Source organism: Onychomys torridus, chromosome 15, assembly GCF_903995425.1.
Source record: "Onychomys torridus chromosome 15, mOncTor1.1, whole genome shotgun sequence".
In the NCBI taxonomy this organism is placed as follows: domain Eukaryota; kingdom Metazoa; phylum Chordata; class Mammalia; order Rodentia; family Cricetidae; genus Onychomys; species Onychomys torridus.
Genome location: NC_050457.1, coordinates 42,809,762 through 42,837,561, shown reverse-complemented (window position 1 = coordinate 42,837,561; position 27,800 = coordinate 42,809,762). Strand labels below are relative to the sequence as shown.

General features: G+C 44.1%; 2 protein-coding genes across 3 annotated transcripts in view; one reads left to right on the top strand and one right to left on the bottom strand.

Annotated features, from left to right (window-relative positions):
- Nim1k (NIM1 serine/threonine protein kinase) overlaps positions 1 to 1,506 on the top strand; it is a 50,754-nt gene extending 49,248 nt beyond the window's left edge. The window contains exon 4 of the mRNA XM_036207328.1: positions 642 to 1,506. Within this exon, the coding sequence (XP_036063221.1) occupies positions 642 to 1,391 (750 nt within the window). The 3' untranslated portion in view covers positions 1,392 to 1,506. The remainder of the gene's footprint in view (positions 1 to 641) is intronic.
- Positions 1,507 to 6,236: 4,730 nt separating this feature from the next.
- Hmgcs1 (3-hydroxy-3-methylglutaryl-CoA synthase 1) lies at positions 6,237 to 26,351 on the bottom strand. Of its 2 annotated transcripts, XM_036207038.1 has the most exons (11): positions 26,212 to 26,269; positions 21,036 to 21,094; positions 14,541 to 14,998; positions 13,989 to 14,114; positions 13,130 to 13,294; positions 11,886 to 12,051; positions 10,932 to 11,102; positions 9,754 to 9,860; positions 9,089 to 9,214; positions 8,753 to 8,916; positions 6,237 to 7,924 (listed from the first exon to the last, which is right to left on the bottom strand). In XM_036207038.1, the coding sequence occupies exons 3-11, from the start codon at positions 14,986 to 14,988 to the stop codon at positions 7,835 to 7,837; spliced, it is 1,563 nt and encodes a 520-aa protein (XP_036062931.1). In that variant the 5' UTR covers positions 14,989 to 14,998; positions 21,036 to 21,094; positions 26,212 to 26,269; the 3' UTR covers positions 6,237 to 7,834. The 2 variants fall into 2 exon arrangements, with proteins under 2 accessions (XP_036062931.1, XP_036062930.1); XM_036207037.1 differs by lacking the exon at positions 21,036 to 21,094 and having other exon boundaries at positions 26,212 to 26,351.
- Between the last annotated feature and the right edge of the window lie 1,449 nt (positions 26,352 to 27,800).

Here is a 27,800-nt window from a genome sequence, read left to right as displayed (position 1 = left end):
CAAAGCCTGTGTTGTTACCCCGAGGGCTCATTGGGATAAATGGCATTAAACCTTTACCCAAGCCTTTAACATTAACTAGGTCAAAGTTCCCAAGAATTTAGAGTGCAGGGGCAGGGCAGGAAGGAACACGTACTCACAACACACAGTAAGAAATCTGTTGCAAGAAATCTGCCAAATTCAACCTCCTCCTTTTTGCTGCATTACATGAGCCCACCCAAAGGAGTATGGCCAGGAGGTTGGAGCAGGCCCCAAGGCTCCCTGCTCTTGGTCTCAGTCAAGGGAAAACTCAGACGAACCAGGTAAGACCTCAAAAAGTAAGGCTTGTTATTTGATTGTGTTTCAGAATTGTGCAGTTGCACAAGACCTGGGTCCTTGTCTGGCATGAATTCCAGAGTCTGTGTGGCACAAATTCCAATCCTCACCCCACGGAAGATTCAAACCTTTGGTCTACTCATGGGGGTGAAGGCACTGCACTGGGTTAAAGGCTGTGGTAGAGTTTGCTAATGTGATTTAAGTCGTTTCTATTGAATTTCTGTGGCTGGGCTGCCAGCATCATCCACTTCTCTGCTGCAGAGAAACGGCTCTATTTTCTATTTTATCATTTGCCTTAAAATTGACTGTCCCCCATGTTTTCTCCGCAGCATGAAAACCAAATTATTCACAGAGATCTGAAAGCAGAAAACGTATTTTATACCAGTAGCACGTGCGTGAAGGTGGGGGATTTTGGATTCAGCACCGTAAGTAAAAAAGGCGAAATGCTGAACACCTTCTGCGGGTCTCCGCCCTATGCTGCACCCGAACTTTTCCGAGATGAACACTATGTTGGTGTTTATGTGGACATCTGGGCCTTGGGGGTCCTTTTGTACTTCATGGTGACTGGCACAATGCCATTTCGAGCAGAAACCGTGGCCAAACTAAAGAAGAGCATCCTTGAGGGTACGTACAGCATTCCCCAGCATGTCTCAGAGCCCTGCCACAGGCTCATCCGAGGGGTCCTTCAGCCCATACCCACAGAGAGGTATGGGATCAGCTACATCATGAACAATGAGTGGATGCGAGGGGTGCCATACCCCACCCCCTTGGAGCCTTTCCAACTGGATCCTAAACATTTGTCAGAAACCAGCACCCTCAAAGAAGAAGAAAATGAGGTGAAGAGCACTTTAGAACATTTGGGGATTACAGATGAGCATATCCGAAATAACCAAGGGAGAGACGCTCGGAGCTCCATCACGGGGGTCTACAGAATTATTTTACATCGAGTGCAAAGAAAAAAGGCTTTGGAAAGTGTGCCAATAATGATACTACCAGAACCTAAAGAAAGGGACCCAAAGAAAGGGTCCCGTATCTACAGAGGCATAAGACACACATCTAAATTCTGTTCGATTTTATAAATTATCTCAGGCAGCTGGTAACTAACCATGAACAAAGGTTCTGCTTTTAACTTTTCTCTCGTAGACAACTTGGATGGAAACATTTTTGTAATTTTTAAATAAAATTTAAATTTGAGATATGCATACCACCCCACCCCACCCCCAACCAGAGTCTCTTAGCCTGGATTCTGGCTTGACTTGGGAGTTTTGTTTTCTTGTCAGACTTCAGCATTCATTTATTTACTGGAGAAATACATGCAATTAGTGCTGTGTGCCAGGCACTGTTTCAGGTGCAGAGGAAGCAGCCAGGCCAGTCCCTTTCTCTTGCGTGTCGGAAATTGTAATATGCAACATAGCCACTTGCTAGCAACTATTTTTTGTTTTTGAGGAAAAAAATGACAGATAGTGGGAGATGCCATGCAGACTCCCCACAGGATTAGAAGCATACCACTTTGGAGTAGACCTTTAAGGAGGGCCACTTTGAGTGAATGACAGACAGTGTGAGAGCCGAAGGAGGAGCCGCAGTGAGGGCAAAGACTGTGCCCAATAGCCAGGAATATAAACTAGATCCCTCTGAACAGAACCGATGACAAAGGCTTTTTCATGTAGTTTACTTGGAAGGTGACCCGACAGCAGAGTCGTGAGGGACAGAGGTGCAGTAAAAGCTAACACAAAGACGTTACCAAAGTTGGCCAGTGGTAGAGGTGACTGCCGTTCAGTCCCAAGGGCCTTGAGAAGCACTGTGTGCGTCATATCCCAAGGGTCTGCCCAAGGTATGGAAGGGGAAAGATGGATCAGCCGTCACTCACCATTGGGCAAGGGTGGTCAGTGGCATCACCTGCCCTCCACATTTCTAGATAATGCTGTGTGAGTACCAAGTGGTTTCTTTGTACGTCTCAGGCCTTTGCACCAGAGAAGCCTCAGAGCGGGAAGCAAAAGGTCACAGCATTGGCGTGAGGCAGTGGACTGCCAAACAGGATCGATATGAACCTTTTAATCTTGCATGGAAATGGGTACTGCATGCTCAGTGGCTGGAGGAAGCAGCATGGCAGGGAGGGCCTGAAGTGGTGTGCAGACGCTAACACAGCCTATTGGAATGCCCTGCTTCTGTTAAATATAGTCCTTGGAGTGGCTGGCAGCTGGAGACTCAACACAGCAGGTTATTAGAGCTGTAACGATGGCTCTCACACTCCAGCCAGCAGGGTTCCTTATTTTGTTTTCCCAGACCAGCAGCTTCCACCTCCAGGCCTTTAGATTCAGTGAATCCTGGGGTGGGCAAGAGCCTTAACAATCAGTGACTTGAAGGTTTGGTGTTCTTTCCAAAAACCTAGGCTGAAGTAGATGAGCGGTTTGCGTTGACAAGGGGCAAGGAGGATGTTTTCACTAGGAGCCCCAATAAGGGCGCTTGTGAATTAGAGTCTATGACTAGCACGGTCTGTAGTTCGTCCTTGACACGGCGTTAAGAGATTTGACAGCTTAAACAATGTTTCAGGTGATGCTGATGCTGTTAGTTAGGGGCCAGGCTTTGAGGCTCTCTGAGCTCATCATTACTGCATCTGGTCGAGGGCTCTAACTGGACTCTTTTTTTTTTTAAGATTTATTTATTTATTATGTATCAGAAGAGGGCACCAGATCTCATTACAGATGTTTGTGAGCCACCATGTGGGTGCTGGGAATTGAACTCAAGACCTCTGGAAGGGCAGTCGGTGCTCTTAACCTCTAAGCCATCTCTCCAGCCCCTCTAACTGGACTCTTAACTCCTTCCATCAGCTACCCTGGCTTTTCCTCACCTTTGACCAGCATTTCAACTGGTTTAGGCCATGAAAGGATTCGAGTCCTCACTTGCCTTATCCTTGGTAGACCATAATAGCTGTCATTGCCTGCTCACAATGCCATCATTGGCTCCAAGAGTAACACACCAGCATCTTTTGGGTTCCCAATGCCTTCTTTAGCTCCTTACAATACTTTAGAGTCAATTACCTTCAATATAACAATTCCATTTTTATCCTGCTTTTTATCCACTAGCATGGATAAATGACCCTTCTTGGGGTTCCTAGTGAAAACATCCTCCTTGCTCCCTGGGAACCCAAACTGCTCATCTCCTTCAGACTAGGTTGTTGGAAGGAATACAAAATCTTCAAGTCACTGATTATGAAATGAGTCTCTTCCTTCCAGCCTCTGGCTCCCACACCTGTGAATTTGCACAGCAAGGGACGTATAAGCCATTATTAAAGCAGTACACCAGGTTACTAATAGATCTGGGCCTTAGGCCACTCGGGTTCTGTCTGCAGCATTGAGGGCTATGGTAGTGCAAGGGGATCCTGTAGTCCTCAACACAGTGTTCTCAGGGATGATATGTTATCAGATGTGACAGTATGCTCCAGGACAGCGGTTCTCAACTTGTGGGTTGTGACTCCTTTGAGGGGGTCCAATGACCCTTTCACAAGGGTTGCCTAGCACCATCAGAAAACATAGATATTTACATTATGATTCATAACAGTAGCAAAGGGTCCCAGCGTTAGGAAGGTTGAGAACCACTGCTCTAGGATCTAGCATGAGTGTTTGGATGACACACTGCCGGCAGGAAATGCATATCCGTAGACTGAGTAGGTATCAATTCCAATGAGGATGAATTGCTGTTATGTGCATTCGAGTTGATGACTCTCTGGATCTGGTTAATGTCCAGATCACACCTTGGTGGCTCTGCTTGCTTGCCACCCAGTGCACTTTGGATGGCCTCAGTGAAGGCACCATCCTTGGGATGTTTGCTCAGTCTTGCATAATGAATCCAAACATGTATATCTCCCGGGGTTTCTCAGAATTCCAGTACTGTGATAGGGTGGTTCCACCACGGCCACCTCATTTACCGTTTGTCACAGAGTCCAAACCTCATAGCCACGTTGCAGAATACTAAGACCAGCTTTCATGCCCCCTCCCAAAGTCCTAGGTAAGTGTTCTCATGATAAACTCTCCTATAGCTCATCTTATAGTACCCCCCTCCACCTTTTCTGACACACTTAAGATCCACTTGCATATTTGCCCAAACTGACAGTATGTATTGGCCAGCTTGTGCAGTCCCTCCAGTGTCTACCATCCCCACATAGACAAGGGTCGCATTTCTCCACTTTAGCTGTGTTTGCTTTGGCCAACAATGGAAACATCAGGCCAGGATCCGGGAGCCAAGTGTCATTACACAGGCATCTGTCTCGGAAGTCCTGGCAGTGTCTCTGGACAAGGAACGGTCCTTGTCCACCAGAGGAAACCACAACCTCTCCACCCTCACCTACTGCCCCCCCTTTACGTGCAGACCCGCCTGTCCCTGTCTTCCTCTCAAACCCTAACTTTCATGAAGAACAGTGACAACGTAACATTCCCCACCCCTCAGATGTTGTAGTTCCCCTTGTGCGTGCTTTTAAAGACGTCGGACTTAGCATGCCTTTAATTGATGGGTGGCTGACTTGGGGCTATCATTTTGTTTCCCAGGCTTCCTACGTAGGTAGTCAAAGCTGGTGAAACTCAGTCTTTATCTTGGGCCCCCATCGTGTTCAGGCAACCACAGGATCCAATGCTTTGTCTTCCTCCTACATCTACAGATGACAAGTCTTAGTAGTGATGCTTCATCCTACTTGTCACATGTTTCCATAACCCTGCTTGCCACCACCACATCCATGTTCTCAGTGTTTCAACAATCCCTTTGCCCAGGAGAGTCTAGCCAGCCTCTTACTTCTCACGGAAAAGTGTGTGGGGACAAGGTGATGCCACAGGAACCCACAAGCCTTCATGGTGGGGAAAAGTGCTTGTTCCTGATGAAGGAACTAGCACCTGCTTTAGGAAAAAGCCTCATGATTTTATTTGTAATCCTCTTTGTCAAATTGCTGCCTTAACAGAAATAATTATGCACAAAGAATCTCAGGTCAATTAATGCTTCCTGCAATCAACTAAGGACAAAATAAAACAGAAAAACAGAGGAACAGGAGCAGCCCTTGAAGGAAACTGACTTTGACATTAAGATCAAATGTAGTCCATGCCTGTAAATCCCAGCACTTAGGAGGTGGGCCAGGGGAATCAGGAGTTCAAAGCTAGCTTACATGAGACACTGTCTCAAAGAAAACAAAAATAAAATACTTTAAAATGAAAGATCCTGCTACGGTCTTTGCCAAGTAGCAGACAAAAGATGGGCTTCCAGTCAGGTCACAGGAGGATCACAAGTAACTTTTTCCCTTTTTTTGGTTTTTCAAGACAGGGTTTCTCTGTGTAGTTTTGGTGCCTGTCCTGGATCTCACTCTGTAGACCAGGCTGGCCTCGAACTCACAGAGATCCTCCTGGCTCTGCCTCCCGAGTGCTGGGATTAAAGGCATGTGCCACCACCACCTGGCCACAAGTAACTTTTTATATCTAGTGTGAAGCCCAAACATGGGTGTTTATAAAATTAAAAATCCAGAAACAAACCCCCAAAACAACAAAGCAGATTCCCCATAGGACACGGAAAGGTATAGTTCTTAGGGCCCCAGAGTATGCAAGAAAAGTGAACTGAGAACTCTGGACTCTAACGAGAGTGCTAGGACATGGGCCAGAAAAGAACAAACTATTAATATGCACTGACTCTAGATGCAAACTGATAACCCGAGCTGTCCAGTACTAGAGAATAATAAGCTGTGTTTCCTAGAGAGTCCTCTAAGGGGTGACAAGACTCCATGTGGGATACATTGTGTTTCCGGCATGAGCAGAGTGCATTGCTTATACCAGGTGTGGAAATGTTGGAAGAATAAGCAAATGAGTGACGACGAACTGAAGACTCACATTTAAAAATAGCTATCTGCTGACTCCATGCTGTTGGTTCAAAGAAGAAAAGAACACACAAATATCTGAAATATTGTCTAAAACTTTATTTCAAAGTTATCCATCTCGCTATGAGTAAGGTGTGTGGTTAATGCTCCGTGCCAATATCGCCAGGCTTGCCCATTGCCGGCAATGGACTCTGAGAAAACCCACTTCTTGGCACCCAAACATTAAATTACTCTTTTCAAAACATACGGAATTCTCAATACTTGCAAAAGAATTACATGCACCATTCCCCCACCAATCTTTAAATCTGAACTTACATTATTCATCTATAGCAGTGGATGTTAAAATGAAATCATTTTAACCAATTAAAACTGTACAAATCAAAATCCTACTGGTTAATATTGACAAGAATATTTTACAAATGCTACATTACATATTACTTTGCAATCTGAAACATCACACATTTATGTGTTTATTTTAGATAACTGAAACTTCACAGAATTGAAAAGCAAATAAAATTAAGACAATTTAGTTCTGTACATTAGTTCCAACTATCTGTATTTTACAGTCACGAGGCTCCTGTCATTGTTCAGCACCAAAATCACCCAGAGAACTTTCTAATGAGTTTTCTTATTCATCTCTTATGGTAGTTTTTTGATGTTTTAAAAGTGAAAGTTAATAAAAAAAAAATGTTGTGAATTCTACTTCTAGATCTTGAAGAGAATGTTCCTTTTGGCTGGTCAGACTATGTGAAATTTTCACTATGTGAAAATGTGGGTTATATTTTCTTATTTTCATTGGACAGATACAAAAACAAACAAAACACAGAAATACACAAACCACAAAGAAAAATATGTGTCCGGTGAACTTAAGCTGTCAGCCTATAAACTGGACCTGGAACACTGTGACCTAATAATGCCCTGCCCCATCCCTCCTACTTTAGATCTGACCCTTGCCAGCAGGGGCTTAGGACTGCAGCAAGCTCCCTCACACCAGCCACCATGAACCAGCTGGAACCAGTTCCCTAGCTGTGTCCACAGCCCTGGGCTGTGGCAGAGGCCTGCTCAGAGCCAGCATCCTTTTGCTCATGTGATCACGGCTAACCTTTCTCATTGATGGTTCCTCCAGATCCTAGGACTTGTCTCTCTTCAGGATTTACAAGTCTTCGAAAAAGATAGTATTTGCCTCGCCATTTTCAAGCAGGGTTTGTGCGTAACATTTAAATTCCACAGTCCCCAACCTAGAAAAGTTTTTCAAAAGCTACAGGTACTTTTATTTGTTAAAGTATAAAATTCTTACACATTGAAAAAAAAAAAAAAAACAACCCAATTTTTCAAATTGGACACTAGTACCTCTGCTCGTCAACAGAAGCACTCAGTTCATGCCACGTTTGAAAACTCAACTGCATGCATATGAACGTCCAGAGAGGTATAAAGTTTACAGAGCCTTTAACATCACTGCAGTACATTCACCAGTGGCCAGACCACAACAGGAAGCGTGTTAACAAGTGCAGCAAAGACTTCTCCAAGAACACAACAGTTTTCTAGGCTCTGTGTCAGTTACGTTACATTTTAAGCAACATGTAATCTTTAAAATTGTCCCCAGACATCCACTTCTCCAACTGTTCCCATTCCCCAGCCCAGCCCAAAGCCACTGTGAAGGCTTATACCCCACAAAGCTTAGTGTTCCCCGTTAGTGATGACAGCTGATTCCGATTCTGTTGCTGTTGCAGGGAGTCTTGGCACTTTCTTAGCAGGGCTTGGGATATGCTAAAATGAAAAGAAAACACTTGTTGGCTTTTACAATTTTTTCACTAAGGCTCATAGGACTAATTAAAGTACCTACAGAGAACCTACTAAAGGACAAATTCAGAGAGGCTGACACATTCTATAAAGCTTTCCAAGGAAAAAGCTAAATACCCTGTCTAGACCTTGCAGTGAGATTTTGTGCAATTATTCATGCAGTGAAGGAAGAGGGCCTCCCAAACTTCGGTTGTTAGAGCTCAGAAACTACTAACTTGATGTGCCACATACTTGGTTTAACGGCAAGATTATACACTCACCAGGGGAAATTAATAATTCCGAAGTTCAAGTTCTTAGTTTGAACCTGGCTTTACCACTTACTTCTACAAGCCTGAGTGTTTAGACTTCTTGGGGCCTCACTTTGGAGTTAGTACTGTTCGTAAATCTCACAGAAGCTAGTATAAGGTTTGTGAGGATTATAAAAGGCAATGTAAGTAAAGTGCCTAGCACATAACAGGAGTTCAAACCACAGCTCCCACTGTCACTTCTGAAAGTCTCAGAGATGAGGGGCTCAGCATCTTCCTCCTCCATTTTGCTCACCAGCCTATAAGACACAAATGAGTCTTCTCTCCAGACCAAACTTCCCATCAGTCCTAGTACTTAATTAATCTAGTACTCATCATGTGCCTCCACAGCTGGAAATGGCACAGCTGGCCTCTGAGCCTGGAGCCCTGGCTCGGAATCACTGCACTTTACTGACATTTAAGTTGCTGTATCTGTTAAGGTGTTGAAACCCAGCTTGAGAACGTGCCTATCCTGCCAGAGAGGAGGACCAAGCCAGTGAGGTTTACCGACCTCTGTTGCTGTGCTCGCGTGCACAAGCCCCACTCCCTCATCCAAACTGTGGCCGTTAGAGGAGGGTCGCCGGGCGTAAGTCCGTCTGTGCTTTTCATCCACTCTAACTAGGTACCACGTCCCTTCAAAGAGCGAGTCTATTGAACACTGGGGAATATAGTTGGCTGGAAGGAAAGCAGGATACCAAAAATTACTCACGATGTGACCCATCTGCAAACAAACTAAACAGAATTTTCCCGTTTCTCTACTGTTTTTCCTGACATCCCCTGAGTGCTGCTCCAAGCTGCACAGACTGTCTGTTTCACATGACCGCGGGTCTCGAACGCAGTAGCTTACCTAAGTGATGTGTGTCCTCTCTGAGCTTCATGTTCTCAGCAAAGACATCCGGTGCCACACAAGCTCTTGAGTCGAGCCTTGATTTAAGATCACATAAACTTGCTGTGATTTTGTCAAGAGCAGAGCCTAAAAGAGCAAATAAGTTTAACATTAGAAGACAGAGAATAGCATGTCTCAAACTTAATACAATGTTGCCAAATGCAAACAACTTCTTGTCTCTTTTAAAAACTACTGACTATTGTCTAGCTAAAATACAGATGGTATCTTCTTGACACAGCTTCCTTCCACCTCTGACAAGACATTATTTAGTACCAGCTAGTCCACAAGTTAAATAACACAGGATCTGAAACTATAAATAACTTTTCTATAGCCAATAATCCTCAGTATAATTTTCAACGATGCTGTTTTCCCTCGATATTTTTATTCCTTCTTTCTCAAGGAAAGCACAAATATTTGCTTCAATACAGTCAAAACCACAGGGAAAACATTTACTCTCTCAGCCACGAAGGCAGATATACAGTGGAGAGCATGTCTATGTGGAAAGAAGGTATGGAATTGAGAATGGAATGACTGACTGAATGGCTAATGTGCTCATCGGAGAAGGCTGCTGAGGAACCTCAGCACAGTGGGCTGGCAATGTGCTCTTGCTGAGAGCCAGCACTGACCTGGTGTGGCATCCTGTGTGACTTTAAGGGAGTACAGGGTGGCAGCCAAGCCAGACCCATAGGAGAACACCCCGATCCTCTTGCCTGCCAACTGCTGAGGGGCGAACCTGTGTAAGGAAAGGGCAAACTTAACAGAGGCCACCGCCACCTTGTCAGGAGCCACACAGCACTCCAGAGCTAAACAGAGCTAACAGGAAGTTTTCCTGGTTCCTCTGACACTTGGTCTGCCCACACAGGCTGGACTGGCACTAACAATCTTCCTGCCTCAGCCTCCTGTGTGCTGGGATTACAGGGGTGTGCCACCATTCCCTGCTGAGTGTGGTGGTATTGTGTCCCCCAAAATATTGTGCACCCTAATAAACTTATCTGGGGTCAGAGAACAGAACATCCACTAGATAGACATAGAGGCCAGAAAATGGTGCCACACACACCTTTAATCCTAGCATTCCAGAGGCAGAAATTCGTCTGGATCTCTGTGAGTTCAAGGCCACATTGGAAACAGCCAGGCATGGTGACACACACCTTTAATTCCAGGGAGTGAGGGCAGAAAGCAGAAAGATACATAAGGCGTGAAGACCAGAAACTAGAAGCATTTTGGCTGGTTAAGCATTCAGGCTTTCGAGCAGCAGTTCAGCTGAGATTCATTTGGATGAGGACTCAGAGGCTTCCAGTCTGAGCAAACAGGATCAGCTGAAGAACTGGCAAGGTGAAGTAGCTGTGGCTTGTTCTGCTTCTCTAATCTTCCAGCATTCACCCCAATACCTGGCTCCAGGTTTGTTTTTATTAACAAGACTCTTTAAGATTCATGCTACAGCTGAGTTTAATGTTCCTGAAGATCTAAGAGTTTTATTTAATACTGCACTAAGGAATCTGACTTGAGGTTTTAGTATCAGAGTGCATACTCTGAACAAAAGCTTACATCTTTTAGGAAATGGGGCTTAGTAAAATTAAAGAACCATGCATAAATCCTCATCATTAAGGACTTGTGGTTCAATTGTGGGTGAAGAATAATAAAACTAAGGAAACAAGGCCAAGAAAATACACAATTAACAGATACTCAGGGAAGAACAGCAGCCTTAACCCATATGTCCTTCAAGTCAGTAGACGGCAGCAGAGCAGACCTGAAGATAAAGTATCATTCAGACAAGGGCAGTCAGGGAACAACTACTTATACTCACTGTGCCAGGAGAGAAGCAAGGGAACCGTATACAGAAGACGTGTACATATTTCCATTCTGATTTGATACAAGCAAAGATGCCTTTGTTTTCTGGTTAAATAGCTCAGAACTAGCCTTCATAAATGCCTTCTCCACATCTCTGTCAAAGTAAGTATCTTCTAATTTAACGTCCCTGAAAGAGTATATTAGAACAGACAATTATATAGCATTTAAACACCATGCTGTTATTTTATTAGTAATTGTCGTAATTAATATTCAAATCTGTGAATATATAGGATTTTGTTGTCACTAATTAAAACTCAGGGAGCAACATAATTGTATAAATGATGTTAGCCACTTGTACAGTCTTTGCCTAATGTTGCTATCAACAAATAAAGACAACTTGATACTGACAGGCTGATAGACTAACAGACACACTGAATATTTAGAGCCACTAAACACAGAAGTCTTTCAAATCCAGCCATGTCTATCAATGTGGTTTAGTCATGAAATTATAGGAACTAAGCTTTGAAAAGTCAAGTGGGAGTTCATCAAATGGAGAAAGGGTGGAGAACAAGAATGAATTTCACACCCACAGCACACCAGCAGTCTAAGACATGAGAAAAAGATCAACATTGGTAGACTGCAGGATGACCCAGGGTATGCAGACTATGGAGGAAGAGTTAATGGAGCTGTGGTAAGCACCCATGTGTCTGTGAGACTGGAGCTCTTAAGAGATAACTAATCTATTTGTGTAGGTAAGCCAGCTACCACTTCTTTGGAGTGACTATGTTAGAATAGAATACTGTTTTGTTTTGTTAAGACAGGATTTCTCTGTAGAGCCATGGCTATTGTGCTGGCACTAAGGGTGTGCTGCCACCACCCAGCTAGAATAGAATACTTCCAATATCCTTCTGACTATAGTTTTCAGGTCTATATAGATAAACACTTAAAATAAGCATAACAGCTTTCTTACCCAAAGGCTTCCAGGCCACTGTAAATACTGTTCTTATCTCTGTTCTGATCATTAAGAAAGTCATTCAGAAACATCCGAGCTAGAGATTTCTGCACCAGTTTACAATACGGTGAGTGAAAGATCATGAAGCCAAAATCATTCAGGGTAAAATCTTTATCATTTCCCTCTGAAACAGAAGACAAGGAAATGATGGGATCCACAGAGGCCAGCTTGACTTTAGAACAGGGTAAGGTGTTTCTATCTTTATTTACGTACTCATTTAAGAACTGAAACAAGTTTATGTTCTACACCACAAGAGAGAGGAGTGGATGGTGAAGAGTTACTTGCCCCAACCCTTAAATAGCACCCCAAATCCTGTCTGAGGAAATCTCTCAATGGCTTAGAATGTGTATTAAACAAGACACTCAGCCATGTACGACTATATCACTGATTTTCAAATGTAAGAGTCATAACCTATGAGCAGATCAGTCGATCAGCATGTCTGTCTGTTTTAAAGAATAGACAAAAATGGCCAGCTGCACGAACTTGGAGCACTTCTGTTCTGTTCAGCGTGTGCGTGCGCGTGCACGCATGCACACACACACACACATTATACACATACACTGTGGGGTTCTAATCTTAGAAGTTGAAATATCACCGGCCTCTTAAAAACACACTGAGAAGCCTGAGGTAGGAGGATCATGTGTTGAGGTCAGTCCAGGCTAGAAAACCAGACTCTACCTCCCGCAATACGCCTGTTGAATAATGACATTTAAAGTATACTCTTAAGTACAGTACAAACAGCATGCACTGTTCCATACTTAACTATTAAACAGTGTATTTTATATACCACTACAATGCTTCTTTTCATGGCTACTATATTCTCAACATTTGTTTTGAATATTGTTTTTAATCCTCTCATCTCTAAAAAGTCAAGTTGTAATATAAGAAAAAAGTAACTTTTTAAACAGTTGCCTCTGAAAAAGAGCTGAAAAATAAAACTTATTTAAATATTTTTCTCAAAAAATTGACAAAGTTCAAATTTCTTTTGTAATGTAATTGATAAATCAACTTAAATTTTTGGAATAGCTCAGCAGAAATACTTAATGTCTTTCCCTAAATCACACATTCCCATATTTAGTTCACAAAGAAGCAGTAAAAGATAGTAATGAAGGTTGTTAACAAAGATGTTACGCAGCACATTATTGCACTGCCCTGGAGATACCAGGATCTAGTCTAAGAACACGGGTTGGAGGAAAGCCCACCTTTCTGCCATTGGGCACGGATCTTTTTGCGGTAGACAGAGTAGCAGCGGTCCAATGCACTGAGGTAGCACTGTATGGAGAGTTTGCCGTCCACCACGGGGTATTCAGAGAGCATGTCAGGCTTGTAAAAGTCATAGGCATGCTGCATGTGTGTCCCTCGGAGCCCTATTGGAACCCAAACAGAAGAGGTTGATATATTCCTGCTTCACGATGTTTGCACTTTAGCAGCGTACTGCCCTATTTAAGGGCTCTTCTCAACCAGTCAACCCATGGCACTCCAATATAGGAAGTGCAAGGTGAAGCCATAACTGAATAATGCCTAGAGTACCATAGGCAGTCCCAAGGCTGCTGCAAGTTTCCTAAGTGCATCTAACTAGGAAATGCTGCTGCTATGCCGAGGAGAAATGAACTTGGCAATGACTGTGGGCACCTTACTGCTCTAAGTTATTTCTTCAACTCTACCTTTGGACAAAACTTACAAAGATAAAGTGATACACATAAAGTAGCCAATAAACATTCAGCAAGTGGTAGCATCTACTACTGTATTCAAATTTCTCAGAACACTGTGTCAATACAACAAGTAAATATAAATAAGTAAGCTAGGCCTGCCAGCACAGACCTGTGTATGTAGGTCTATAAACCTGTGTAATCCCAGGTATTCAGAAGCCAAAATGAGAGATCAAAGCTGCAGGTCTACCTGGGCTACAGAGAGAGCTCCAGGCCAGCCTGCAGAACATCTTGAAATTTTAAAACAAAGGGCTTTGGATAAAGCTCAGATGTAGAAAGCTTGCCCACCATGCACAAGGCCCAAGGTTCAAGCCCAGCACCACAAGAAATAAATGTTTTCTTAAATACTCACCTCGGTCGAAAATTAAAGGAGCGTTTGGCCCAATCAGCAGGGCCACAGCTCCAACTCCACCTGTAGGTCTGGCATTTCCTGTGGCATATATAGCAATATCGCCTGCAACTACCAGAGCATACCGTCCTGAAAAATAAACGCAAAGTGATCAAAATTACAAAATCATGCATGTGAACTCAAAAGTCTTGTATCTTCCCCAGAATATGCTTTCCCCATATTGGTTTAAAGAAAGCAGCATTGTCTAAATTTTGAACAGATCATTTTCCCTATTGTTGCTCCTAAAATAAACAATTCACATAAGCTGAAAGTCACAGTCATCTTTCTGAATTGTTTGGACTATTACAGCTAGTACTAGTTAACACACAGCACTGACTATTGGTGGGCTGGGGATACTGTTCATTGGTAGAGACCCTGGGTTCCATCCGGAGCACCAAGCTGAAGTAGCAGGTGTATACATCCTCAAGGAGAGCTATTCATGTGTGTGTGTGTGTGTGTGTGTGTGTGTGTACTTGTCTGTCTGCTTCAGTTTCAGAATGCAGACATGGAACATACCATCCCAAGAGCTGGATTCAATCCAGTTCACGGCATTGAAGACCGCGGCTGTGCCTCCATAGCATGCATTAGTTGTATCTATGCCTTCTATATCTGTATTCCCAGACTCCTCAAACAGCTGCATCAAATTCGACTTCACTGATTTCGACTTGTCGATGATTGTCTCTGTTCCGACTTCTAGCCGCCCAATGCAATCATAGGACAGACTATTTCTCTCCATCAGATTCTGAACCACAGTCAGGCAAAGAGAGTTGATGTCTTCTCGATCCGTGCAGAAGCCCATCCTGGCCTGGCCCAGGCCAATGGTATACTTTCCAGTGTCTACACCATCGTATTTTTCCAACTCGGCCTGATCAACATACTGAGAAGGAAAGTAGATCTCAAGGGCAACAATGCCCACATCTTTCGGCCAGCAAGCTTCTGCATTCAACGGCAGTGACCCAGGCATGGTGAAAGAACTGTACAAAGACAAAAAGAAGTATGGCTTTAGATTTTAGGTTGCCAACTTTTCAAGTTCAAGGCTGCAAAACAGATGGTGAGAACTCAAAATTCACCGATTACTGCAGTTTCTCTAAGTTTAGTACATTGTATTGGAGGCAGTCAGTTATAAATACGTAAGCAGCAGCTTTGTGAACAGAATACTATTACTTAGCTGGAATTATCACCTTTTAGAGAAGCTTCAACCTTACTCAAAACTGGGTATCTCAAGACTTAAAAACATGGTTTAGAGGCTGCGATACAGCTTGGTGGCAGAGCACTTGCCTAACATGTCAAGACGCTGGGTTCAACCCCTAGCACCATACATACACACACAATCACAGGTGAGCAACCCTTCCATAAGATTTTTCTATTATAATAAACAACTATGAAATAAAATGATGGTTTAAAGGTAGGGCTGACAGGGGCTGGAGAGATGGCCCAGCAGTTAAGAGTGCTGGCTGCTCTTCCAGAGGCCCCGGGCTTCACTCCTGGCACCCACACCTTGTGGCTCACAACCTCCAGCAGCCCCAGTTCCACTGGACCTCTGCCCTGTGGCCTCCTCTGGCCTCCACTGGGACCTGCACTCCAGTGGTGCACATAAACCCAAACACACACACACAATGACAAACAAACAAATAAAATCTTTTTAAAAGTATATGAATGGCCAAAGAGAATATTTATTTCTAACCACTCTCATAAAGCATCAACAAATCAGCCATTGTCTAGATTTACTTACCAAAGCAACAACAAGCTAGCCCCTCAGACCACTGTTGTCTACCCTGGGACTAGTCATTTAACCTCGGAGCCTCAACACCTTTAAAAGGTTTATTCATCAAGAAATGAAAAATCAGTCTGGACATTTCCAACAGGGTGGGCATGGCGGGCCTTGTTAATAAGGAAATGGTTACAAACCTACTGGCTGGGCTGTGGGGACAAAAGGCAAAAGCCATTCATTCTTCAAACTGTATGAGACCACATTCTGACAGCCCAGTTCCCATGGTGGGTATATAATAACTGGGTAATGCTGCTCAAGAGAAGGGACTTTAGTTCTCCACCCGTTTAAACATGTAACGTTGCCAGGTAACTACCTTTTACAGAACGTGACAACCCACTGCTAAGCTGACGCTGAAAATGAAAAGTCAAATCCACATCACCTTATAGGTGTAACCGTCTTGTTAAATAAGAAGCACAGAGCCAATTGCAGAGTTAAAAGCCAAGAGGTCAGAGCAGTAGTTAAGAGCTGTAAACCTTACCCTTCACCGCCACTCCTGTCCTTCCCTCAGCAAGGGACCTGCTTCTGTGTGTTTTTCCTTTTCATAGACTGTCTATTCTGCCTTCTCATTGCTTGTAAACCCACATGACCTCCTCGTCACTGCCTATCTGTACAGACCTCCAGGTCTTCTATGGTTGGTATTGAAATTAAAGGCGTGTGTCTCCATGCTGGATTAAAGGTGTGTGCCACCACCGCCCGGCTTTTGCTATGGCTTGCTATTACCTCTGACCCCCAGGCTACTTTATTTATTAACATACAAATAAAATCACATTTCAGTACAAGTATATATCAGTACAAGTATAAAATATCACCATCACCTGTCCTTTGCCACTCTGAAAATTCTGCTTTAATATTAACATAGAATAAGATTATAGGTCATTGCTACCGTGCATTAATTATGAAGATGGGGGCGGGTAATCTAAAGCAGAGAAGCTTGGTCCTTAGAACATGAAACACCTTTATAGCACAAAAGTCATTAAGCAGTGGATATATTAAAACAATAGCCAGGCATGGGCGCACACCTTTCCTTTGATCACAGGACTTGGGAGGCAGAGGCAGGTGGATCTCTGAGTTCCAGGGCAGTCTGGTCTGCAATGTGAGTTCCAGGACAGCCAGGGCTGCTACACAGAGAAACTTTGTTTCCAAAAACCAAACCAAACCAGAATGTAAAATATGAGCACCTAACATTTAAGTTAAAATGTTTCCTTTTTTGATAGAATCTTTCTCTATAGCCCAAACTGGTCTGAAATTCAAGATGATCCTTTTGTTTCAATCTCTCAAATGCTGGGATTATCAGCAAGCATAGTACCCCTGTCTTTCTCCAGATTAACGATTTTAGGGAATGCTAGTCAAATCTTCTAGACACAACACACACACTCTCTCTCCTTTCTTTTATTGGGGGTAAGGTTGAAATGGGGCTAAGCGTAGCCCTAGCTGGCCTAGAACTCACTATATAGACCAAGTTGGCTTCAAACTCACAGAAAACCAAGCAGATTAATAATAGACCTGGGTGACCTCAACTAAGTCCAATGCATTTTAATTTCTTCATGTCTTAGACTTTTGTATTCCCCATTTTACCAAGTAAAGTATACACTTTATACTACTCAACGGGAAAAACAACTAAATGTAATAATTTGCCAATTATGTCCCTTAAACCTTAAATTACTGACGCTGGTTCAGTGTTAATTACATTAAAAACAGTGTCATCAGCAACAGTTAGACACTGCAGTATACATCACATTACAAGGGGTTCATTCCAGTGACAGCCCAGTAAGAAACAGTAAAGAAAAAAGAAGTCCTTTTAAAAAAAATGTTTAGACAGGGTTTCTCTGTGTAGCCTCGGCTGTTCTGGAACTTGCTCTGTAGACCAGGCTAGCCTTGAACTAACAGTTATCTGTCTACCTCTGCTTTGAGTGCTGGGATTAAAGGTGTGCACCGCCGCCGCCACCACCCCCACCTCTCCCACCTCCCACCCCCCCACCCCCGTACAGCAGGATAAAGAAATCTCTACCTCCCTAGCTCCTAAATCTTCAGCTCCTTCTCTGGGACTCAGATCAAAAGGAGGAGGACGAGAAAGGCACTTGCACGCTTACTGTCTTCACGGGGCACCACTGCAGCAGCTCTCTATCAGTTCTACAACTGCCTGGTTGGTACCCACGTGACCACACAGAGGTTGAGAGGAGGACATAAAGGACTGTCCATGACTAGGCACAGAGTCTAAAGTAAGTCCTTGGCATAACCCATAGCAAAAAGTTCAAAAATTAGCATTAAGACAAAAAGACCAACGTGCAGGGCCCTGAATTCAATCTCCAGAACCTCAAAGAAAACGTAAGCAGAGAAGGGAGCCAGCCCACACACTACGGCAGCATGTAGGTGACCAGTCTACAGACTCCCTTCTGAGGGCACGGCTGAGACAGTCAGCGTGACCCCGTCACCTGCCTTCTTTTCCTCAGGTTCCTTTCAGCCCTTCAAAGTGCTGGCAGCATTGGTGAAGACAGCTGGCCTTCCCCTTGCCTTTGCCCACTGGCTCAGAGCGCTTCCCGTAATAAAATGAACAAAGACACACAGTCTCGGAACATGGCAACGTACTTTCCCACTAGTAAATTTAGGGAAGATTTGAGAATATGTTGCTCCTAATTACCAAATCACCTTTCACAAACGTGTAGGTTAGCTCAAACAGCCCATAAGGCATCAAGTTCATGACTCAGATTTTATATGTATTATGTATGTGTGTATATATAATATACTGTGTGTGTGTGTGTGAGAGAGAGAGAGAGAGAGAGTGTGTGTGTGTGTAAATGCTGTCTAATTCGGGCAATATTATTTATTCCTGGAGACTTTCTAGTAGCTATAATGTTTCCAATGTGTTCTTGGCAAACAGATGGTGGAGGAGAAGGACTAGCCAAGCAACCAAACAACACCCAGCTAAAGAGAAGAAAGTGAAGACATTGCTTGGTGGCACTTAGCAGAGCAGAAAGTTGCTCTAACTTCCGGCCTGAACGCTACTGTTGGGCTTCTTCCCAAACACTGTAATGGACCAGCCCTACACTGGGTGGGAGGGGCTGACCAAACAACCAAAACCTAGCTGAAGGTCAGAAACACTTGCATTATAGTGTTTTGGCTCCTTATCCTATCTGAGAATGAGATATTTTGGTTAATTCACTATTCCTGAACTTACCCTTTTTTTTTTTGAGCTGAGGATCGAACCCAGGGCCTTGTGCTTGCTAGGCAAGTGCTCTACCACTGAGCTAGATCCCCAACCCTAATTCACTATTCCTAAAACATGCTTTTCTAAACAAAACTTTGAAAATCTAACAGTTAAAAACATTCTCTCATATAGCTTAAATTTTTGGTAATACGGTAAATTATCTTTCACAGTATTCAACTTGCAATAAAAAACTGAATAACACAATGAGGAGTCTATATTTATAAGAAGATACAAAGATTTTTCCTTTCTTTTTTTTTTTTTTTCTTTTTCTTAAGATTTATTTATTTATTATGTATACAGCATGTATCCCTGCAGGTCAGAAGAGGGCACCAGATCTCATTACAGATGGTTGTGAGCCAGCATGTGGGTGCTGGGAATTGAACTCAGGACCTCTGGAAGAGCAGCCAGTGCTCTTAACCACTGAGCCATTGCTCCAGCCCGGGTTTTTCCTTTCAATCTTAACTTTATTTAAAAAGGAGGTCAGAGGTGCACAAAAAGTTCTGGAGGACAAAAGAACCAACAAGTCCTAACAAAGCCAGGCAAGAAATCTTGTTAACCCTTCTAGGCCTTTTGCTAGGGCACAAGATGCTCATTCCCGACCTCTGTGAATAGTAAAGGAGAGAAAACAAAGAAAGAAGGAGGAAGAGGAGGGGAAGAAGAGGAGGAAAGCACAGGATGCTGCCGCTGACCAGGCAGTCCTGATCCAATCCTCAACTGCTCAGGGACAAGCATTGGCTTTGGTGCCTTGGGCTATCACTGAGTCTCCTGTCTGAGCTCTCCAGGGCCACTCCCTGCCCTGTCCCACAGCAAATAAATACACTTGACAGTGTTTAGCTACTGCAAATTCTCAACCTTTCCCTTTATTTATTAGGGTCAGCATCTTTTACTCATACAAATGTATGAGTACTACAATACCTGCAAATACTTGGGTTGCTGGTCTAAACATTGCAACTACTGTTTATTCTCATACAACCTTAAGGACTCACTCACCCAGAGCCCAGAGAGGTATCTTTTGAAACTGTCATTTAAAAAGCACTATCGGTGCAGAGTGTAAAGTCACTACTGAGATCTCAGCATTTGAGGGGCCAAGGCAGAAGAACTGAGTCAGTTACTAAATAAGATCCTGCCCTAAACTAACAAATGGTAGATAGATAGATAGATAGATAGATAGATAGATAGATAGATAGATGATAGAAGCAACCTTGGTAGCCATGCCTATCTGTGGTTATTTCAGATTAAGTTATATGGCTATATTTTTTATTACTATATTTTTCATGTTACAAGTAGACACTAACTTTTAAATACAAAATTAGAAAGTCTCCAGAAGAATTTATAACATTAACTATTTTTTTTTTCACGGTGTGGTAATGCTCACCTTGTTGTTCTGAGACTGAGTTTCTCTCTATAGTCCCGATGCACCTGGAACTCACACCGGTTTACATTAACTAACTTTTAAAGATAACATATAATCCTAGCCGGGTGGTGATGGTGCACGCCTTTAATCCCAGCACTCGGGGAGGCAGAGGCAGGTGGATCTCTGTGAGTTCCAGGCCAGCCTAGGCTACCAAGTGAGTTCTAGGAAAGGTACAAAGCTACACAGACAAACCCTGTCTCAAAAAACAAAACAAAACAAAACAAAACAAAGAAAGAATACAATCAAGATATATCATATGAAAAATTAGTAAGATACTTTGGGGTTGGGGATTTAGCTCGGTAGTAGAGTGCTTGCCTAGGGTTCGGTCCTCAGCTGGGGGGGGGACACACATATAATCCTAAAAATAGTTTAGGAATATATGGCTTGAGGCATGGTTGTACATGCCTTAAATTCCAACACTTGGGAGGGAGAAGCAGGCGGATCTTCGAGTTTTCAGCCTGGTCTACATAGCAAGTTCCAGCCAGGCGACATAGTGAAAGACGGGAGTGGGGAGGAAGAAAAGATTATATGGCACACACAAACTGTCATTAGCGCTAGGATCAAAATTACAGCCCTTCCATTAGAGAAAACACCTTCCTTAAGACATGACTGGCGCCATACCTGTGTGAAGGACAGAGAACTGCAGTCTCCAGGTCGGTCACTGTTTCCTTCTTCAGGCACTAGGAGTTTCAAATGAGAACTTCTTTTAAAGTCATAAAGCACTACACAGATCAATGACTTCAAAGAGTTAAAACAAGGATTTCCTTATCTAATTACATTATGCAAAAACAATTCAAGACATGCTTAGAAAAACACGGTACTGGAGGTTTATGAACGACTTGCCCTTGATCATGGCAACAGGCTCAGCTCTGCAGAGGAACCAACATCACATCACCATTCAGACTGCGCACTATGATGCCGGGGGTCACGTCTGCTCATTAAACATGGGTTACCGAGAACTGGGATGAAGAAGCAGAAGTAAACGCTCCTGGCTAGTAAGCTTCTAGAATAAGGAGACCTATAGTTTACTTTGCACTAAAAGAGTTTTGGCAATAATTTGTGCCTCTTTGGATCTCAATTTCCTCATTTGTAAAATAAAGTCCCACCCCGCCTCTCTTCCCAGATCACTCTGAGGGGCTGTTGAGATGAAATGTGGGAACTGCTTGGTAAGATCAGGCATCAATAATTTGCCCCATGGGAGGCAAGCTCTAAAACATGGAGCTACATCTTTAACCCCAGAATAAATAAGCCTTGAATTAAAAAAAAAAAAAAAAAAAAAAAGACATTACTAGATTGCAGGGAGGAGGGGGAGGCTTTGATTACAGCATTATACATACATTTTTAAAAAAATAGCTGATCGATTATTTATTTATTTATTTATTTATTTATTTATTTATTTAGGTTTTTGGAGACAGGGTTTCTCTATGTAGCTTTGCGCCTTTCCTGGACCTCACTCGGTAGCCCAGGCTGGCCTGGAACTCACAGAGATCCGCCTGGCTCTGCCACCCGAGTGCTGGGATTAAAGGCATGTGCCACCACCGCCTGTAATCTTTTATTCTTGGCTGTCTCAAATTACGCTGTGTTCTCTGTAAATTAAGCAGGCCATGTCAAGACCATTTCTCAGTAGGGTGGAAAATGCCACTCCTTCCCCATGTTGAGACACAGTAACTTAGTAACTTCTGGGAGCCATGACTGTAATTTGTATCTGAGGTATTTCCCTTGAAATGTTACCACACACCTTTTCTACTTGTTTACTTTTTGCAGTGCTGGTCAAATACTGGCCACACCCTCAGTCCTCTTTCTATTCTGATTAAACTGGGGAGAAAAAGTTAGGTGGAGGGTGGAGAAAGACACACAAAGAGAACCTGAGCAGTTAACGCACAAAAGAAATAGAGGGCTGTGTGCTTATTACAGATGCCATAAAGTCCGGATGATCTCCGAAAGAGAGAAGGGAGCGGGAGCTAGCACCTGGGCGAAAAACCCATCAGAGCAGCTTTGCTTTCCATTCTATTCTACAGTTGCTGGGAGAGTGCAGTTCCGCATCTTTTAATCTGAAAAACTTGAAACCCAAGTGCACCAAAGTCCAATTTTTTGAATGCTGATACGATACTGTATGTAGAAAACTCACCTGAACTCACGTGACGTGTGTCAGTCAAAATGCACGTAACACTACAAATACTGTATCTTCAGATTTCAGGTGTAAGGTGTGTGTGAAACATTTTCACCTTTAGACTTCAGTCTTATCTAGAAAATCTCTTCCTTCCTTCCTTCCTTACACACACACACACACACACACACACACACGTTTCAAAACACGAAGCACTTACTTCCAGACCCAAGCATTTCTGATAAAGGGGACACAGCCTATAGTGCCAAAGTCTAAAGAAAGTTATCAGACTATTACATCCCTTCAGAGCAAATGATACGAGGAGTTAACAAGGATTAAGAGACAGTTAAAGAAATAACTGCAGGCAGCCACACACCACAACAAAGCCTTGGAGACTCACAAGCCACAATACAGGCATTCTGAATTTGGCCAAGACTAATAAGACTAGCTGCATTTACTCAACAGGATTTCTCCTTTTAGCTCACTCCCCAGCCCTGATTTACACAAGCACTCAGATAAACTAAGCTAGTACACACTGGTACCTGACTAACTGGAAGCAGCTATTTGCTGATCTCTTGCATTGTTACTGGAGAGGAAACCAGGCTATTCAGAACATTCATCTGCCTTTAGGAACATACAAGCAAAAATTGTTAGAAAAGTATTTACCCTCATCTGTACACTTGTATCTAGATCTCCAAGTAAAACACACACAGCCCTGACTCTCCCAGAACTCTTGGTCTGCCAATTAGAGATTCTATTCACATTTATTTATTTACTCGTGTGTGTGTGTGTGTTCATGTGCCACGACATGTGTGTGAGAGTCCGCAGACAACTTGAGAGTCAGAGGATAACTTGCCATCACGGCTTCTTTCCTTCCACCTCCATGTCCTGGAGACTGACTCAGGTCATTAAGACTTGGTGGCAAGTGCCCCACTTGCTGAAATATCATATGGGGTGGAGGTTGGGAGCCTCTATTCACCCTTCAAGGCTCTCTTCTAAGCTATCTTTTCTAGAAAACTTTCTGCATAGCCTACTCTACTAGAATATTAGTTATGAGGCGTCTTTGTGTCTATGTAGCCTAGCTATCTTGGAACTCACTATGTAGACTAGGCTGGCCTTGAACTTGGAGAGATCTTGGATTTGCCTCACCAAGTACTGAAATTAAATTAAAGGTATGCACCATGCCCAGCTTATTTGATTCTTTTGACTGTTGGCAGAAACTTCAGAGTAAGGAGCACTTAAAGATTGGCCGACTCTGGAGCTATTAACAATACCCATCACCAGTAAGTTTTTGCTGTCACTTCTGAGATAAGCTAAGCTTATAGAAACAAACAATGTCTAGGAGTTTAAAGAAGTTGGCTCTCTACCACTACAGTTTAAAGCAAAGGGTGGGTTGAATCATTCCCAGATCCGAATCTGAATAAAGTAAGGAGCCCAAACAGAACCAGAAAAGAACATTTGCCAGTCTTCTGCTCATCACACACCAAACAACACATACCCACAAACCCTGCAAAAAGAGTGAACTTTGAAAGGTTCCTCTCTCTTTTTTGCTCAGTTGACAGACCTTAAGGGACCATTAGCAAGTGCCAAGCATTAGGCTAAACAGATTAGGACTAGTGCTAGCATGAAGCCACTAATTAGGTAACATGTTTCTCAACTTTTTTTCCATCTAAAAGTGACACAGCTGTCTTTCTAAGACCCAAATCAAGTGGTGAGGTTATGTTCCCTTTCTAAAGGAAACTATCATCACGTTTGACCTCTTTCGCTTACATAAATGTAAAACTGTAGATTCCGATACGGGGTTCATCATCTCCTTCAACCACACCTCCTCCAGTTTGGGTGGATAATGCAAGGTCCAGCCAGCTAGTAAATCATTCTAGAAGACCCAGAAAACCCATGTTCCATCAATGTCTTGGGTTTTGCATTTCTTCTGAAAACAATGTATCTGAAAGCTCAGTTTGAAAAAAAATCCTCAAAAATAAGTCCATCAGATGATATGCAATCAGAAGGCCCAGATGACACGGACTTCAATGGCTTCAAATATAAGTCTTTATATTCCTGCCTCCCCAGTGTCAGACAAACCTTCTGAGAACTGGAATTTCTAAAGACACCAGAATCATCACACCAAAAGGAAAATCTGCTAATTTAGGAGAGAAATACCCACAAAGGTGAGACACAAAGAAAAAGCACTCTCTTGCATTCTTGTCATGAGACAGGCTATCCTTGATGAAAAAAAAAAAAAAATTGGCTGAAAACTTAAAAGTCTGACCAAGGAACATAAACTGTTTAGAAGTCTCAAGCTGCAAAGAATCACTCGTGGATACCCTAGGAGGACTTTCAGACTGTCTCCAACCTGGTGGAATCTAAAGTACAATAAAAACTGAAACCACAGCCGGGCGTTGGTAGCTCCCACCTTTAATCCCGAGTGGGAGGCAGAGCCAGGCGGATCTCTGTGAGTTCGAGGCCAGCCTGGTCTACAGAGCGAGATCCAGGACAGGCACCAAAAACTACACAGAGAAACCCTGTCTCGAAGAAAAAAAAAATTGAAACCACAGCTTGGAAGGAAAACCCTGTAACTATGAGTGAGTATGTTGATTAGCATGCCATTGCTTCTCATGAATCATCCCTAAAATACAGCAAATGTTAGCAGCCATCAGAATGCAGAACCATCTCACTCCGGGGTAAGCCAGATCACCAGCAGGAGGGAGGGGTTTCAGCATAGGTGGGGAGTTAAAGGCAGCCAGAGATGGCCCAAGGCCAAGTCCACAGAGGCAAGCTTGGCAAGCTGGGCAACCTCCGCCACCTACTCCCCAATTCCTTCCTCCAGAATGTTGCAAAGCAATTCTTTCTCTATCAGTAATCAAAGAAGGTCACGTTTTTCAAAGATTCCCATACACTTGGCTTTGAAATTTCCTTGACTTAACCCAGTCTATATGTGTGACGGCTCTGTGGGCGTAGGGACATCACAAGTTAAAACTGGTGGTTAACAGTAGGTCCTGGAGATATTATTAGCAGGCGGGGAGAGGAAGAAGTGGAGGAAGGAGCGAGGAAGGGAGGGAAGAGGAGCTCGATCGAGACCACTAATGATTTTAAGCAAGCCACATACCAAAGGTGTCCAGAGCATCAGTCCTTGGCTAGGTCTAAATCACGGTTGTGCTTTCTTGCCCCTGAACTGGGGAAAAGTAACGCTCCCCACTTCCTCTCATCAATGCTGTACGTGGAGGCAGGACACACCCCCCGCCGACCTACTAGCTTCCATCTGAGTCTGCGCTTCCCCATCCCTTTGGGGTCCACCGTGAACCGGAGGAACGCTCTGACAGCCCAGCCCCCTTCCTCATCCCCTGCTGCACCCCCACTTCGGTGGTCACAGCAACCTCAGAGGCGTCTCCGACTTGTGACTATGTCATCAGAACACCGGGCCCTCCAACGCCCTTTGCCTTCTCGGCGCCCCGCCTGCCCATAGGGGAGTCCGGGGCCCCCTTCTCCTCCCCGCAGCGGCCCCGGCTCGCCAGCCCGCGAGATCCCGCACCAGCCCACTCCGGAGTCCCGTCCTCCAAGGACCGGGTCCACGCCTTCACCCTGACCGGAACGCAGTGCCTTCCGGCCTAGTCAAGGACACCGCCTCCTCCCTGCATACGCCGCCCGTGGCACCTCGGCCGTCCGCCGTCCCGCCCCGCGCGGGACACTCACCCAAACGCGACCGGACCCCGGACGTAGAAAGGAGAATCCACCGAGGACAGTGCCCGGTGCCTCCCGCCCTCAGCAGCTTTATAGCCACCGACCCACCCGACGCCCGCAACGCCGGGTGGCGGCAGGGGGCGGGACAGCGGCCACCGCAGCCAATCACGGCCCTCAGAGTCGCTCGGCAGCGCCCGCCCCTCGATCCGCTTTCTGCCAATGGGAAGGAAATGAGAGGCGGCGACTCGCTGGGGTTTTCCCTCGCGGCTGGAAGGGCGGGGGAAGGGGCGGGGACAACGTCGGAGGACCGGGGAAGTGGGGTGAGAGGGTGACGTAGGGTGGCCCGAGAACGTGCCTGCCAATGGCGGGACGGCGAGAGACGGCGAGAGCCAACGGGAGCGGAGTGAGAGGTTCTCTGGCCAATGGACGGCCAGTGAGAGGAGACAGGGACCAATGGCGACGCCGCGTCCCACTGCTGGGGAGAGATGGTCCAGTGTGGGAGGCGAGTTGGTCCCTGCTAGGGAGGCTGTCCGGTTGCCTAGCAACCACAGCCGAGGCTTCACCTGTAGAATATTTGAAATACTTGATTTGAATTCAATCTTGACGTTTTCTAGTTTCCAGAGCAGCAAAGTGCGCCTCCATCACAAGTTATAGCCCAGATTTTCTCAATGTGTAAGTATTTCTAAATACCCAGTATAAAAACTACCTTGGCTCTTAAGGAAATTGCTGTTGAGACCGTTCTTCCTCAGTAAACCTAAAATACGATATTTTAGGGAGTAGGTGTCAGGGAGGATGATGCGGGTCTTGCCAAGAAGGGAAGTAGATCTAGTTGGGTGACTTTTTTGGAGGGGGAGAGGGAGAGGGCAGGACCTGGCCCACTGCTCACCGGTATCTTTTGACCTAACTCTGGTAGCTACCAAATGAAACATTTTTTTTTTTTCAATGATGGAAGGGGTATCATAATTCTCAGCATAGTGAGTCGCAGGATAAGGACTGACTCAGTCTCCCAGACAACAGGAGAAGTTCAAATACTAAGAACGCTCATTGAGAGAATCTGAAGGATGACAATTACTGCCTTTGAATAGACAGGATGTACTTGGAGTAACTTGTCAACCTGAAATCCAATACTGTGTACAATGAATATACACCATAAAATATTTTTTTAAACAACATAAGAATAGATTCTAGTCTCCTACTCAAATAGAGAAACCGTAATACTTAGCTTTGGTGAAGAATATGGAATAAGGAAGGTTCAGAATTGTATTAGTAATTCTTCCTATCTCAATTCCATTTCTCACCCAAGAACTGTTGATAGGGGCCATTGACAATTCCATGTTTTATACCACTACTATGCTATGTGAAGTTTATTGTACACTCCAGACACTGACTCTCTAAGCAAAACAGCTCTGCTCCAAAGGGACTAAGAGGTGGGTTGTTTTTGTTTTGTTTCTGAGCTAAATATGAGTAACCATGGCTGGGAACATGGGTTTGTGTTTTCCTGAGTGACATATTCCATCACAGAAGAAGCCACATGAACTGTTATAGCTTTTGAGGTGGGAACGGCAGGTTACAGCAGAGCAGGAAAAAGTCTGCTATGGGCT